Genomic DNA, 15,532 nt, shown 5'->3' with positions numbered 1-15,532 from the left:
GAAATCTGGAACCTGAGTGGAGGATAAGAGCTAAAGTACTTAACATTCAGTTTCTCAGACTTTGTTCATGCACCCTTCCTTATTGGCAACTCCCTACACCCCCAGTTTCCTAGGCTGGGTTGGCAATGTGTATGGTTTCTCCTTCAGCCCTTTTTCTCTGCCAGTAAGTGGACTTGAACTGGGCCTATCTGTAGCCTTAGGGGCATTTATGCTATAACACCATTTATACATTACTGAAAAAACTCACATTCTGCAAAATCATGCTTCTAGGGAAAATAGGGTTAGGAGAACACTACTTAAAATTTTATAATTTTATAATCAGTGGAACACAATATCACTTCTAATAAAAAACAAAAACCAGTAGCACAGTTAAATCTCATGTGCATTTGCATCCAGCATAAGATAGTAGATCCTTTGCAGCCTTAAACTGAGACATAGATCATTGAGAGTATTTACTTCTAACAGAGATCAGCATCAAAATAAAAACCTAATCTGACCCAGATGTAAGTATCGCTTTAGTAATTTTTTTTTTTTTTTTTTAAAGCACAGGGGAAATGCTTTTGCAGTTCTGACATCTACACTCTCAGTTCCCTCAAATAATTAATGTAGTAGAAAACGTTGAGGTTGTTGAAGTCACTAAACCAGCCAATACTTATTGTAAAGGATTTGGCCTTTTTTTCTTTTCCTTTTTTTAGAATTTTATATACTGTCAAGGTTTTCTCTTTAATTGTGAGAAGTCTTGCCCATGGTGGATTCAAAGTGCCTGGAAGAAATCATATATAAACCTATACAATTTCTGCATTATAACAACCCTCTAATTACGAATTGTATTCGAATTAGTTCTCAATAAAGAAACACATGACCTATCTGAACAGACTATGTACCTCACTTCTGTGGGCCATTTCCACCCCCAGGACTTGTTGCTCTAATCTAAAGATCCTGGATAGACCCCTCAGAAGCTGATGATTCCTTTATGAATGTTATTTGCATAAATTCCTGTGGGGAAATGGCAACAGTGAGAGATGGCTGACTGTCATGGACTCTGCATGATGTAGATATGGCCTTGCAAATCTGATTTGGGGTTAAGTACTTGATATTAGTACACATTCCCTTAAAAGGAAGTATATGTCCTCCCAGGAAGATGCAACAGACATACTTTCCCCTATTCTTCCCAACTAACTATAACTAAAACCCTGGATATTGTATATAAAAGAAACATAAGACTCTAGAGAGAAGAGGCAGATCAGCTAGGAAACTCAGGACTTGAGGAATGACACGGTGGTGAGTTTTCTGGGTGTTCTTTTGCCTCATGTATTTAAGACACGATACTAGAGAAGATAGCAACTCAAAAAATGCCAAAGGGTTCAGACAAAACTCCCAAGAAAAGCCTGATCTCTCTAGCCAAAGGACAGTCTCACAAGGCAGAAGAGACAGTCTCACAATGATGAAAACTTTTAGATAATAACCACTAGACTCCAGCTAAATATCACAGAAAAAAAACCCACGGCCCCACTACCCCTCTTCCAGCTGAGACCAAGTAAAGAGCTTAGACTTCTACACTCATGAGGCTATAATGAGGCACCCCAACACCCCCACTGGGTGGTATCAAAGAAGGTTAAGTGAAGAGGTGGAACTTTCAATCCTGCCAGGCAATAATGAACCACTACCTCACCCCATGCCCAGCCTTTGTGGTGTCAGTGAGTTGCAAGCAGAGCCTGAACTTCCACTTCTGTCTGATGGCCCTTCCCCTCCCCACTAGGATGATGTCAGAGGGGGCCTAGAGGAGAGTTAGAACTTTCACCAACACTCAGTGGTAACAAGGCCACCTCTTTCCTTCACCATGTCAATGGAGTCTAAATGGGGAGCAGTAATGAGGCACTGCTCCGCAGCCAGCATTGTATCAGTGAAGGCCTAGTGGGAGACTCCCATCCTCCCTAGTAGTAACAAGAAGCCTCTCCCACCCTGAGTGTCAACCGAGGACAAATGGAGGACCTGACTTCTTTTCCCATCTGCAAACTAAAGACAAAGAAAAATTCTTGAAAGCAGCTAAAGAAAAATGATACATTACCTTTTACCTACGGGAAAAAAATCTGAATATGAGTGACAGATTTCTCATCAGAAACCACAGAGGCCAGAAGGGAGTGACACAACATTTTTCAAGTGCTAATAGAAATGAACTCTCAACCCAGAATTCTATATCCAGTGAAAATATCCTTCAGGAATGAAAAGGAAATCAAGACATTCTCAGATGATGGAAAACCAAGATAATTTATTGCCACAAGAACTATCTTAAAAGAATGGCTAAAGGAAGTTCTTTAAACAAAACAGGAATGGTAAAAGAAGGAAACTTGGAACATCAAGAAAAAAGAAAGAACACAGAAAGAGCAAAATAATGAGTGAATACAATAGACTGTCCTTCTACTCTTGAGTTTTTAAAATTATGTGTGATTACTGAAGCAAAAAATTTAATGGTCTAATGTTCTCAGTGTATGGAGAGGAAATATGACAATGATATTATAAATGGGAGAGAGTAAAGTAATATAAAAAGAGATAAAGTTTTTATACTTTACTCGAACTGACTCCAGTGGACTCTGTCTGATAAGATATATATATATATATATATATATATGCTATATATGTATATATATGGTAATGAATGCCTAGAGAAAACACTCAAAGAGCTCTAAAACACTAAAAAACTACAAAAAGAAACACTTAAAAACATTATAGCAAAATCAAAATGGAATTCAAAAAAAAAAATGTTCAAGGAACCTACTGGAAGGCAGGAAAAAGAAAACAGAAACAAAAGTACAGAGCGATCAAACATAAAAAAGCAAAATGGCAGATCTAAGGCTTATATCAACAATTATATTAAATGTAAATGACTTAAACAAACCAATTAACAGACAGAGATTGGCACAGTGGATTTTAAGAAGTGACCCAACTATATATTGTACAAGAAACTCAGTTCAAACAAAATGATATATGTGCATCTAAAGTAAAAGGATAGAAAAATATATACTATGCAAAGATTAAACAAAAGAAAGCAGAAGTGACTGTATTAATAGATAAAGTAGACTTAGAGAAAAGAAAATTTTGGTAATTGTTTTAGTAATTTTGGTAATTTGGGTAAAAGGACACTAGATAATGATCCCAAGGAAATATAGCAATCCTAAGTGTGTGTTCATCATGTAACAAAACTTAAAAAATACATGAAGGAAAAACTGTTAGAATTGAAAAGGAAAATAAACAAGTCCACAGTTCTAGTTAACAGTTTCAACACCTCTCTCTCTCAACAATCAGTAGAAAATTAGAGAAAAAATCATCAGAAATATAGAAGAGTTCAACAGCACCTGTTGATACCAAAAGGGTCTAATGAACATATAAAACACTTGATCTAACAACAACAATATATATTCTTTTCAAGAACCCATGGTACATATACCAAGATAGACCATATCCTGGGCCATAAAAAAAATTTCAACCAGTTTGAAAGAATTGAAATCATATGGAGTATGTTCTCTGACCACAATAGAATCAAGCTAGAAATGGGTATCAGAAAGATAATAGAAATATCTCAAAAAACTGGGAAATTAAACAACAAACTTCTAAATAATCCATGGGGCAAAGAAGTTATATGTGAAATAAAAAATTAAAAAAACACACAAAAAAACCATTGAACTGAAATGAAAATGCAGCATTTGAAACTTTGTGAGACAAAGCTAAAGCAGTACCAAGGGAGAAATTTATAGCATTGAATGTTTACATTAAAAGGAATTACACAGATTGTGTAAATTCTTCCTGAATGATGATACAAAAGGTGTTAGTAGATCAAGAAGTGAGCTTTTCTAGATCCTGGGAGACCCTACCCCATATGGACAATGTTATCAACAGGCATATGACTTGATTAAAGACCTGGACATCAAGGGAAGCTGTGCTCCTAAGATATTCTGCATCTGCTCCTGTCCTACATGACTATTTTGCTTTTGCATGATTCTTATCCTTGGTAAAAAAAAAATTGGGAGTTACATTAGTTAGTTAGAGTATAGGGTAAGCTGCTGTAACAAAGATATCCCCAAATATAGTTGCTTAAATAAGATAAAAGTACATTTCTTTATCATCTAAAAGTTATGTGATTGTTGTTGGTCCAGGTACATGAGGTCATTTAGTGATTGAGATTCCTTTCATCTCTTTGCTCCATTAATCTCTAGGGTAGGGCTGTCCAGTAGAAATTAAGGCAGTGATGGAAATGTATTGTATCTGCACTGTCCAATACGATAGCCAGTAGCACATGTGAAATTGGGAGACTTAATTTTATATAATTTAATAAATTTAAATTTAAGTGGCTACCGTGTACCACATTATACATCGCAGCTATGGCTATTGCTCTAGTTTGCCTGATTGAAGCTGATTCACCACCACATTTTTATTCTAATCCACAGAAACATAAAAGACTAGAACTATAGGGCAAGTTATCTTTTAGGGCAAATGAAAGTAAAATGACGTCCATTTTACTCATGTCTCATTGGTGAAAACTTAGCCACTGTGTCAGGGGTCCCCAACACCACCCTCAGATTCAGTGATTTACTAGAAGGGCTCACAGGAAGAGGATATATGAGGCACAGGCTATGGTTCATTACAGCAAAAGGATACAGAGCAAACTCAGCAAAGGGAAAGACACATGGGCTGAAATTTGGAGGAAATCATGCAGGAGCTTCCACGAGTCCTCTCCCCGTGAAGTCACACAGGATGCTCTTAATTCCTCCAAAAATGAGTTGTGACAACTCGTGTCTACCATGGAAGTTCAGTAGCAACTCAGTGTCCATAGTTTTTATTGGGGCACCTCTACTTCACACGTATTAAAATTTCAGATTCTCAGAAGGAAAGCAGGTGGTTTGCATAAACCATATTGTTTGTACAGTTTAGGCACTCTTATCATTTGGGGACAGTTCTATATTGGTATTGAGAAGTGTTTACCGTGCAAGTTCTCAGGTGCCAGTCAAAGGACATGCTTGTAAGCAGGGTGTTTAAGGATAGTAGTCTTAGTCCTGCTATGTTCTTTGTTTTTTGTTTTTTTTGTTTTGTTTTGTTTTGTTTCCAGCACAGCCATACCTCCCTGCAAAAGAGAATGGTAGATACAGCCTTCAGATGGGTAGTCACAAGTCTAATTCAAACTCGAGTTATTGTAGAAGAAGTGGAGAATGGATTTGAAAGGAAAACTAGCAGTCTGCTCTGGAATTTGCACACTTTATGACTTTCACAAATGTCTTAGACTGTGCTCCTTCGGTTAATAGATATGCCTTGGAAATAATATGTACACTGAACTGTGCTTGGTGCACAATAAGTGCTCAATAACAGTTATTATCATCATTATTATTATGAGTCTATTCTTAGACCATGTGTGTTTATTTATCTCTTTCTTCCCATTCTTAACTCACCAGAAACTCGGAATTTTTATCAGGAGTGGAATCTGGACTGCTGCCTCACTACAGCTTTCTCTCTTGCAAAGTTTTGGGTCATTTTCATAGTGTAACCGAAGTGCCCCCAAGTCCCTAGTCTTTGGAGGTAGCCCTTCCTTCCCTTTAGTATCCAAATATAATAACCAGTGTCTTTATTCCAAGCCAACGATAGGAAATTGTAACCTTTCCCAAATCTGCCTGAGTATTCTTGATTTTCTTGGGAGGGGTCTTACGTGTCCTGACTGTTCCCGTCACTTCTCTCTTTGAACTCTTACCTTTGATTTCTCTTTGATCTCTTCCCTGAATCTTCCTGTTTTCAACCTTGCGTTGTCCATTTTGCCCCCAAAAGATGGACATGAGCCTCCATTCTTTACAGCTAGGTTAGCGCAAGGCTGGTGAATAAAGCTCATGGAAGTTTTATGAGTAAGACAGAAGATAAATTAAAATTTGCTACTGGACATCACAGTGCCTGAAGTTCCTAAGTCACAGCTGCCTCAGGGGCTCCTTGTCGTCATCTTTCTTTTCTTGCCTCTTATCTCTCTGGCACTATCTACCCTTTTGCTGGAAACTGCTACAGAAAACGGGATCTCTTCTGCAGACTTCCTCCTTACCCCATGCCACCAGAAGAAACTGAAAAATCCCTGAACATTGAAAAAACAAAGGCCAGCAAACAATAAAAACCCAAATCAAAAACTCTTTCCAAGAAAGTTGCTCTTTACCTTTCTGTTATATTAATGATTTTATTTAATCCTTAGGCTCTTTCGCTCCTTGGATCCCACTGCTTCAGCTTCGTTTCTACTGCTTCCCTCTTGGTGCTTCCGCAATTTAGGATTCCTCCAATTCTTCCAGCATGTTCTCTCCTGCCTCTGAGCCTGTGCACATGCTGTGCTTACCGCTTGGAACACCTCCCCTGCCTCTTACTTGCTCAATCCTATACATTCTCTTGATATAAGCTTAAATGGCATTTCTTCTGGGAAGCCTTTCCTGAACCCTCAACTTCGGATCAGACTCTTCTACTGCGTGATGCCGTAGCAGCAGTGATACTTTCCTGTGGCTGCTATAAAAAATTACTGCAAACCAGGGGGCTTGAAACAACAGAAATGTATTCTCTTACAGTTCTGGAGGCCAGATATCTGAAATCAAGGTGTGAGCAGGGCCGGGCTCTTTCTGAAGACTCTATGGGAGAATCCTTCCTTGCCTCTTCTTGCTTTCTGGTGGTTGTCTGGTCATTGGTGTTCCCTGGTTTGTAAACATATGTCTCCACGCCCTGCCTTCCTCTTCACAGGCTTCTCCCCTGTGTACCTCTTCTCTTCTTATAAGGACCACCCTAGCAACCTCATCTTATCTTGATTAAATCTGCAAAGATTTTATGTCCAAGTAAGGTCACAGTCACAGGTACAGGGTGTTAGCACTTCAACACATTTTTTTAGGGGGCACAATTCAACTCGTAATATTAGTAGCACATGTATTTAGCATAGAGCACAGTAGTTATTTCTTTAAAAATTTTTCCCACGATTATAAGCTCCTTGTAGGACAGAGACCTGTCTGTCTGATTATATTATATATATTCCCAGGGCCCAGCAGAGAATCTGGCACATTGCAGATGTTCAGAGAATATTTGAATTAATGAATAAATGAATATTGTCAAATTCAAAATTCTCTGTGCTTTACTCTTCTGTCCAAGCCCTCCTTTTTCCCTCTCTCAAAGCCTCAGTACCCTCTGAAATTCCTGAATCATCTTGTCACCAATCACCAAATCCTACTTCACTAGCTCCGAGCTATCTTTCGTTGATGGCTACCAGCGCTTACTCTTCTCTAGCAATCACCACCATTCTCATTCAGAATGCTTTCATCTAGAATATAATCAATAATGTTGCAACAACTATGTATGGTGCCAGGTGGGTACTAGACTAGTCAGGGGGATCACTGCATAAATTGTATAAATGTCTAACCACTAGGCCATACACCTGAAACTAACATAAAATAATATTAGTGTCAACTATAACTGAAAAAATAAATAATTTTAAAAAGTGACTATCGGATACACTGCCACTGATTGAAAAAAAAAAAAGAACACTGTCCTCTTGCCCCTGGGCTACAACGAAGGGCTCTGGAATGTTCCGCCAACGTTCTCTTCCAGCTCCTTTCCTATTCATTCTCCATACTGTAACTTGAGTGATCATATTAAAATGTAAATCTCATATGTCATTCTATTACTTAAAATCTGTCAATGCCTTCTCACCACATATGGGATAAATCCCCAAATTTTGAATATGGCTTCTGATGCTGTCAGTGGTCTGAGGGTCTCAGGTTCCCTCTCCACCCCTTCTCAACCACCCTCCTTATTCGTTATGCACTGGACACAATGTAGTTTTCATTGTCTCAACCACAGCATGCCCTCCATTAATTCAGGCCTTTACACGTGCTGTTCCCTCTGTCTGCAATGCTCTTCCCACCCGTCTTGGCCTGGCTAACTCCTTCATATCTTTCATATTTCAGCCAAAACCTCTCGTTTGCAATTAAGCCCCTTACACTCCCCTCCCTGTAGTACCCTTAGAATAGGTTCTCAGTGAACCAAACATTTGTCTTTTGTAAACCTTGTCGTACTTACATTCTTTGTTCACTGTCTGTCTTCCATGTCACAGTGTAAACCACATGAGGGCAGGGGTTGTGTCTGGCTGCTTCACCTCTGCGTCCCTAGCATTACCTGACATATGAGCTCTGACAATTAAGTTCACAAACTTGTTGCAACGGTGTTGCTAACCTATTTTTGATCTCAGAGGGATTATTCATTATTAATTTGCACCAAGTGGACAAACAATTAACCAAGTTTACTATTCGGAAGTGCTGAAAAGGCTGCCTGAAAAAGTTAGATGACCTGAACTTTTCACCAACAATTCATGGCTCTTGCATCACGACAATGCACCAGCTCACACGGCACTGTCTGTGAGGGAGTTTTTAGCCAGTAAACATATAACTGTATTGGAGCATCCTCCCTACTCATCTGATCTGGCCCTCAATGACTTCTTTCTTTAGCCGAAGATAAAGGAAATATTGAAAGGAAGGCATTTTGATGACATTCAGGACATCAAGGGTAATAGGACAAGAGCTCTGATAGCCATTCCAGAAAAAGAGTTCCAAAACTGCTTTGAAGGGTGGACTAGGCACTGGCGTCAGTGCATAGCTTCCTAAGGGGAGTACTTCAAAGGTGACTGTACAGATATTCAGCAATGAGGTAGGTAGCACTTTTTCTAGGATGAGTTCACGAACTTAATTGTCGACTCATATATGGTGCTCTACACATTTTTGTTTGAAGAATGAATGTATAGAGACTGCTATTTCTCTTTGCTCTTTGATTTGACCCTAATTTTGGGAAGCCCACTGTGATGCATGGTTTCTAGAAATCAAAGCATGTGACTCTTTCTTCGCTCCTCTCAGTTTTTGACCTCTGTGGACTTTCCCGTGCTTCGCAGAGCCTCTCCCCGGAGGAAGCTCCCCTGGTGGTTAGGGTGGGGAAAGCTTTATCAGAAGACAGAACTTTTATGTTGCTGGGGTCGAAAAGGGGAAATCTTTACCAAATTCCCAACATTGTGTTTAGGTGGGATGGAGAGGCCCGGCCATGTGCAGTTCCCCAGATTGCTTCTCTCACCACCACTCTTGACAGGGAGGAGAGAGGGTGGATGAGTATTACTGGTGGGAAAGTAAATGGAGATAGATATGCATGCATCGACTATTCATTGCTTCCTCTAGGAGTTTTTAGAATGTTTCTATTCGAACTCTTGCTATTTTTCCTTAAGATGAAGATTTGCAAGTACACAGTATTTCTAATTCCCCACTCACAGACCAACACCATTTGTCCCCAAGAATTGAAGTGTCTTATATCCGATCCTCTATGTATGGTTTCTTCATTCAAAAAATGTTTATCAAGACCTCGTGTGTTCAGTTTCTGGGCCATGGGCTTAGGATGCAAAGTATATACAATAGAGTTTGCCTTCTTGAGGAACACACAGGCTGGCTGGGGGAAAAAAAATCCATCAATTTGAAGATGCGATACAGTGTGGTAGGTGCTGTGACAGACAGCTCCATGCAGTGTTTGAAAAACCCAGAGGAAGAAGGCAGAACTTCGAGTGATTTAGAAGCTGGCACGTTGCTATCTTACACAAGTGGTTGTATTATCTCAAAGGCTTTTGGTTGCACCTTTAAATGTCTTCCCTGTATTAACATGTTCTGGGATTTTCTACATTACCTTTCAGTTTCCTGAGAGGCAGTGGGACCTGAAGGTTAAAAGTGGGTCTGGAAGCAGGTGGACCTGGGTTTCAAATCTGGGCCCGTGCCTTATCTCTCACGGGGTGACAGTGAAATCACTCTCACATCCACTAAAGAGTGTGCAAGTACTGGGATAAAATAAGTTGTATGTAACACTTTAGCGTGGTATCTGGCATGGTGTAGGTGATCAGTTATATCTTTCTGCAGATGATTGTAGCTTTTTGTGTTGGTGGTAATGACAGAACTTTTTATAGTAAGCTTCACAGGACACACAGAGACTTAGTTACTGATTTTTTTTTAAAAAGGCATTTACTGGTATTTAAACATTATATAAATACAATATAAATATATTTTAGGAATATGTATAAGTTAGCAATTTATTTGAGGTAAGCCTACACATTCCAAGAAATGATCTGGCTCTGAAATGAGGATATTTAAGTTGTAAAGCCATTTTATGTTTTTTCCCCCCCAAAACTAATACATAAAATATTTCAAGTGGCACTTCATAAAAATATAAATATCACTTATATAAATTAACTCAATATCACATATTTAAATATCAATAAGTTAAAAATAATTAAAATAGTGTCCTAACGCTCATACTTCTAGTTCTTCATAGAGAACAATATAAGTCATGTGCCCAGTGGACAGGTTTCTGGCCAGAGGGAGGAATGTCCGTAAACCACAAGGCTCTTAGACCCCGGCTACATTATGCGAACAGCTCTCTGGGCGAACTGCAGGAAATCCTCAAGGCTTCGCAGGATGAGGTGAGTTGTCGTGTTTTCCCGCCACTCGTTCTGCGACCGCATCTTAGCCAGCAAGCTGGAGCTTGTGATTGGGTCAGGGGTGGTTACTTCATCTGGATTCTTTACCTAAAGGGAAAAGAAAGCGAAAAGAATTGTTTAAATATCAAACAAATCTTTTTCAGTGGAGGGATGCTCTGAGCTGTGGGAAGATGTTCAAGTTTGGGGTGATAGGGGACTAATTGGGGCCATCTGCCCTGAGTCACCCAGGTAAGTGGAGGGGCTTCTCCTCTGAGCCCAGCCTGTGTGGAGCCCTTTCATAGCAACTGAGTTCTAAGCACGCCTTTGCTGCTGTCCTGCACACCATAAGCATCCAGAGGGCAGATACAGTGTCCTGTTTGCCCTCTGTTGTCCTAAACAGTGCCTGGTTCACAGTTGGAATTCAACAGGTAAAGGAAGAACCTATACTTAAGGCATTTTAATGGCTTCTTGAGTGGCTTCTAACTCTTCTCTGGTTTCGCTCTCAGCCATCCATTCAGCATCGGTTGAGAGCCCACTGATCTAGTGGTGCGGGAGGCCAGGGAAAAACCTCTCCATAGACCTGCTGACACGGGGCTAAGGAATTGTGGGGGGCCTTGCACCTCCAAGTGTGGTCCTGAGGCTGCAGCACCAGCACTGCCTGGAGCTTGTTAGAAATGAGAGTCTCAGGTCTCACCCCAGACCGACTGACTCAGCGCTTCACTGGAACAAGCTCCCCAGGGGATTCGTATGCAGCGTCAAGTGGGAGAACCCCTGGTTAAGGCAAATAGCTAACAAGGGAGAGGCAAGATGGGCACCCATGTGCTTCTCCACCCACGGCCCTTCTCCTTGTCTTCGTTTGGCTCCTCCACATACTATGTCATCAGGCCTCTACTATGTGGCATTTGAATGGCCAGCTTGTAGTACCAAAGCCCTCGGTACCTGCTCTTCCAAGCTTTAGCCTTTTCTCTGCATTAACTCTTCTGGCAACAAGTTGGGAAAAAGAGTTGAAACTACCATAAAGACAAGAATGTCACTTGGCAATAATTTAACTACTTTTTGTGCTCTCTGTTCTTTGTTATTATGGGTCACCGAACAGGGTTAGATGTACCCATCTACACATTTTTTTTTCTTATTTTTGAAGCTATTAGAAGTTGAAGTTAAAATCCACCTCATTAAACATAGCTTTAAATATAGTTATTGATGTCTTTTGCAGAAGAAAGCCAAAAAAAAAAAAGTTTTAACCATCAGGAACTATTTCTCAGATCCTTTCCTTTCCACACGGCCATCTCTTGAATTGGCTTTGCATTCCCGAGTTGTCTGGGCTGCTTTCTTTGAGCCTGTCTTCCCCACACCAAGTGGGGGATGAGGGGACACTCACCCTTTGCTTCAGGATCAGGACCAGGGCTTTGGTTCTCATCTGCATTGCCTTGGAGTTCCCCTCAAACTTGTTCTCGAGGTACTCCAGGTAGATCTGAAACTCCAGGAGACCGGTGGTGATTCTCATCAGGCAAGTCTCCTGAGAGGACAGACGGTGGGACAATTGGGTGTTGTTAGGAAGATAGAACTGATCTGAAGAGTTAAAATCACTATAATTCAATAACATCTTCTTCTTCCTCCCCCTTTGGAAGTTCATGTGCTTTTAGGCATCATGTTTTGAGGCACCAGACAGCACAGATGCCCCATTTTAAGTATCCGGACAATCAGAGACCACTTAATTAGTTTTACCCAAAGCCCAACAGACGCTAGAATTTGGCAAAGGGTCCTTCTCTGATTCTCCCTTTAATGCTCTTCCCTCTGACTGTACTCCTGCCCTTGTCAGTGTTGGGCTGAATCAACCAGAAGTCAATGTAGGTTATCTCATTGTCTGGAAGGAGAAGGGTATAGAGAATGACCGCAGCAGGGAGGGCAGGACTGGATCCTGCGAAATGCAGCCAGGGAGGAGAGAGGCCCCTGGACCACCTCATGCAGGATGAACTAGCTAAACCTGCTGGGTTTCTAACCTTTGACAGTTGTGAAAATCCCAACGCAGGTGGTCTATCTCTGACCATGCCTTTCAAAAGTAAGTTGTCTTTACAAAGATTTCAGCCGGCCTCCCCATGACAGTTACGTGATGTTCTCCACCTTTGTCCCCTTCTCTGGTGCCTGCCTGGTCTTGATGTGTGCTGACAATGCACGCAAGGCCCAGGACTCTTGACTAAGGAAGAGCTAAAAGTGGATGTGATGCATCCATACCTGATTGAACCCAGACTGGAAGCATCCATCTTTTTCCGACATTTTGGGAAGGTTCAGGTTGTCTTCTGTCAGTGCCTCCCTGCTGTTTTTGCACGTGTCATCGTCGCCACACATCTGGAAAGAAATACCAGAACTGTTATCCTCTCAGTGCCCCGACAACAAACACCACTAGAGGGCCTACTCATGTTCTACATGGCCAGGAAATCCTCTAAGCAACATGAAGTCATAACCCATCAGCATCCAGGCAAGCAAGGTCTAACGGAGGTGGGCACCCTTGGGTTCAATTCCTGGCTCACCTGTGATTTCAGGCTTGTTACCTATCCCGAGCCTCAGTGTCCCTATGTCTCCAAATTGAGGATAATGAAACACCTCCCTTGTAAGTTTGTTGTGAGGGTGAGATATAATATTGATATAAAGTGCCCGGCACATAGTAGGTACTTAATACATGACAGCCATGTCGATAGCTGGGTGACTATAAATCGAGCCATGGAATTTTCCAGCTGGAAGGACCTGTGAGATCATCTAGTCCAATCCCATAATTTTACACATGGGGCCCAGATGTGGTAGGAAATTAGCCGAAGATCCCAAAGCTCGTTCAGAAGAACCGGAACTAGATTCGGGGCTCCCCATCCCCTCTCGTCTATTCTTGCCTTCCTGCTACACAGAGCCAAACTACCTTACATTTAAAGCTTGGCAGCTGCTGTAGCCTGCCTATAATTTTGCCACTTCGGTGGGCTGTCAGGTTTGCAAACAGCTAAAAGAGGCAGAACATAAGCTGGAATGACTTTGAGGAATCCCTAACTACCAAGCTTGTCTAACCTAAAAGTACTGCGACTGTCCGGAGAAGCGGGACGTTCATTTCAGGAGGCACTTTTTTAATCCTCCCAAAGTCCAAGGGACACACAAAAAGATTACTAGACCTTAGTTGCTGGTTAGGGAAAAGGGTGTCCCAGGAGAAAGTGACCCTCTGCTCATGCCAAGTACAGAATTGGGAATGGGCCAGGGGCCGTGGATGCCAGCCCCATTCTGTATTTTCCAGGAGGGAGAGGAGCTCCCTGAGACCGGCAGCAGAGGAGAAATACAGAACACAGTCTGTCTCTTTGGCCTCAAATCTAAACTTGCCCCCAAACCCAATAAAGACATCCCAGTGCAAGAGCCCCTGTCCCCATTCAAGGGCAAGAAGAGAAATGCCCACATGGGCCTTTCATCACCCTCCGTCGAGCTTACCCACCTTATTTCTCACTTCAGAGATTTCGTAGAAGATGGACTTAATGAGGTTTTCAGTTTGGTTTGTAGAGGTGAGTGGTGATCTGTTTGAGGTGGTGTCATCTTTGGAATCTTCTCCCCGGGGAACTGGGGTAGGGAAAGCAGTAGCCGTCACCAGAAGTAGCCCCAGGGAGAAGGCAACTGGACTGAAGGTGCCTGTGCCGGAGGGAAGGGAGAGCAGCAGTGAGCAGACTGCACAGCTGGGGGAGCTCTGCTTCTGGCTGCTGGCCGCCCGCCAGCCTCACTGCGGGCCAGCACACACCCCCTCTCAGGCAGGCACGGCAGCCAGGCCGGTCAGGGCTAGGGATTTCCATCACTTACTTGTGGAGAGGGAGTTCATAGCTGGGTTCCTGGAGGAAGATGGAGCTCTCTTTCCTGCCTGGTGGGCTCGAGGGCAGAATGAGCCTCAGACATCTCCACTCTCATATTTATTGGGGGTTGACACTCTAATATTGAGACTCATGGGAAAATCCCACATTTGATAAATCTTTGTTGGAGGGTGGGGGTGGGGCCAGAGTGGGTAGGGCTGATTGGAAACCTTATTAAGATTGTGCAATGTGACGTCCTTGAGCATCACAGGAGTCACAACCAGGGGGAAAAGTGCTGCTTAGGTCATTACCAAGGAGCCCTAAGAAGCAGGATCACTCTTCCTCTACTTTCTTTTTCTTTTCTTTTCTTTCCTTTTTTTTTTTTAGTGACTCAGCACTTTGGCATGTGTTGAGAAGGAAAGTAAAGCTGAAGTCATCCAGAAAGTTTTGTAGGGGTGGTAGGGTGGTAGAGAAGCTAAGGCTGACTATGATTTTTTAAAAAATACTTTAATTACCAGATCAACAGGCTAGGATTTATTTTTCCAGCTTATTCATATTTGTAAAATCCTAAGAGGTTCTGACCGAAGAGTCCACCAGCCTGTGGTTACACAGAAGATAATACTCTGCGCCACCCACAGTGCTTTTCTTTCCTGGCTTTTGCCATGACCAGCTGTTGCAGAAATGCCTGCCTGCCCCCAGACCTCATGCAGTTACCCCTAGGAGTCTCCAGGTGCAGTGTGCGGGGCTCACATAAATGATCCTTTCTTGCCACCTCATGGCATTTGCCAATTTCATCCTCACCTGCTCCAGCTCACTGCAGCCGGGTCAGCTACAGCCCTGCTCTCTGTCTAGTGACCTCTCGGGGACCCTGCTGGTGAAGACTTTGATCTCTGTGCCAAGGAGGCTGTCTTGGGCAACTGGGGCTATCCCCGCTGCTGACAATGGGGTGATCCGGCTCGCCAAGGAGCCACCAAGGAACCTGGGCAGGTGCTGAGGAGGCTTCAGTCACTGATGCTCAGTTGATTGAGGGCAAAAGTGGGGAGGGAGCATACTACTCACCTCTTTGATGGGATGTCAAAGGAGGAACTTGTGGCATTTTCTGGCGCTTGTGTTCATAGCTCCCTCCTGCTGTATGATTTGATCTGAATCCACAGGCGGCTGGGAAGAAATCTACTAACACAGACGGCTGCTCTAGGTTCTGAATTACAGTTCCACTCCAGTGCCCCAGCCTTTCTTA

At 42.3% G+C, this 15,532-nt stretch overlaps 1 protein-coding gene across 2 annotated transcripts; it reads right to left on the bottom strand.

Annotated features, from left to right (window-relative positions):
* Nucleotides 1-10,121: 10,121 nt before the first annotated feature.
* IL6 (interleukin 6) lies at nt 10,122-15,532 on the bottom strand. 2 transcript variants are annotated; one of them, XM_074339768.1, is made up of 5 exons: nt 15,355-15,532; nt 13,953-14,143; nt 12,722-12,835; nt 11,868-12,005; nt 10,122-10,597 (listed from the first exon to the last, which is right to left on the bottom strand). In XM_074339768.1, the coding sequence occupies exons 1-5, from the start codon at nt 15,389-15,391 to the stop codon at nt 10,430-10,432; spliced, it is 648 nt and encodes a 215-aa protein (XP_074195869.1). In that variant the 5' UTR covers nt 15,392-15,532; the 3' UTR covers nt 10,122-10,429. The 2 variants fall into 2 exon arrangements, with proteins under 2 accessions (XP_074195869.1, XP_019582302.2); XM_019726743.2 differs by lacking the exon at nt 15,355-15,532 and adding an exon at nt 14,309-14,450.

Source organism: Rhinolophus sinicus, linkage group LG09, assembly GCF_036562045.2.
Source record: "Rhinolophus sinicus isolate RSC01 linkage group LG09, ASM3656204v1, whole genome shotgun sequence".
NCBI classification, from domain to species: Eukaryota; Metazoa; Chordata; class Mammalia; order Chiroptera; family Rhinolophidae; genus Rhinolophus; species Rhinolophus sinicus.
The sequence above is the reverse complement of the archived record's forward strand: the minus strand, read 5'-3'. Positions and strand labels throughout refer to the sequence as shown.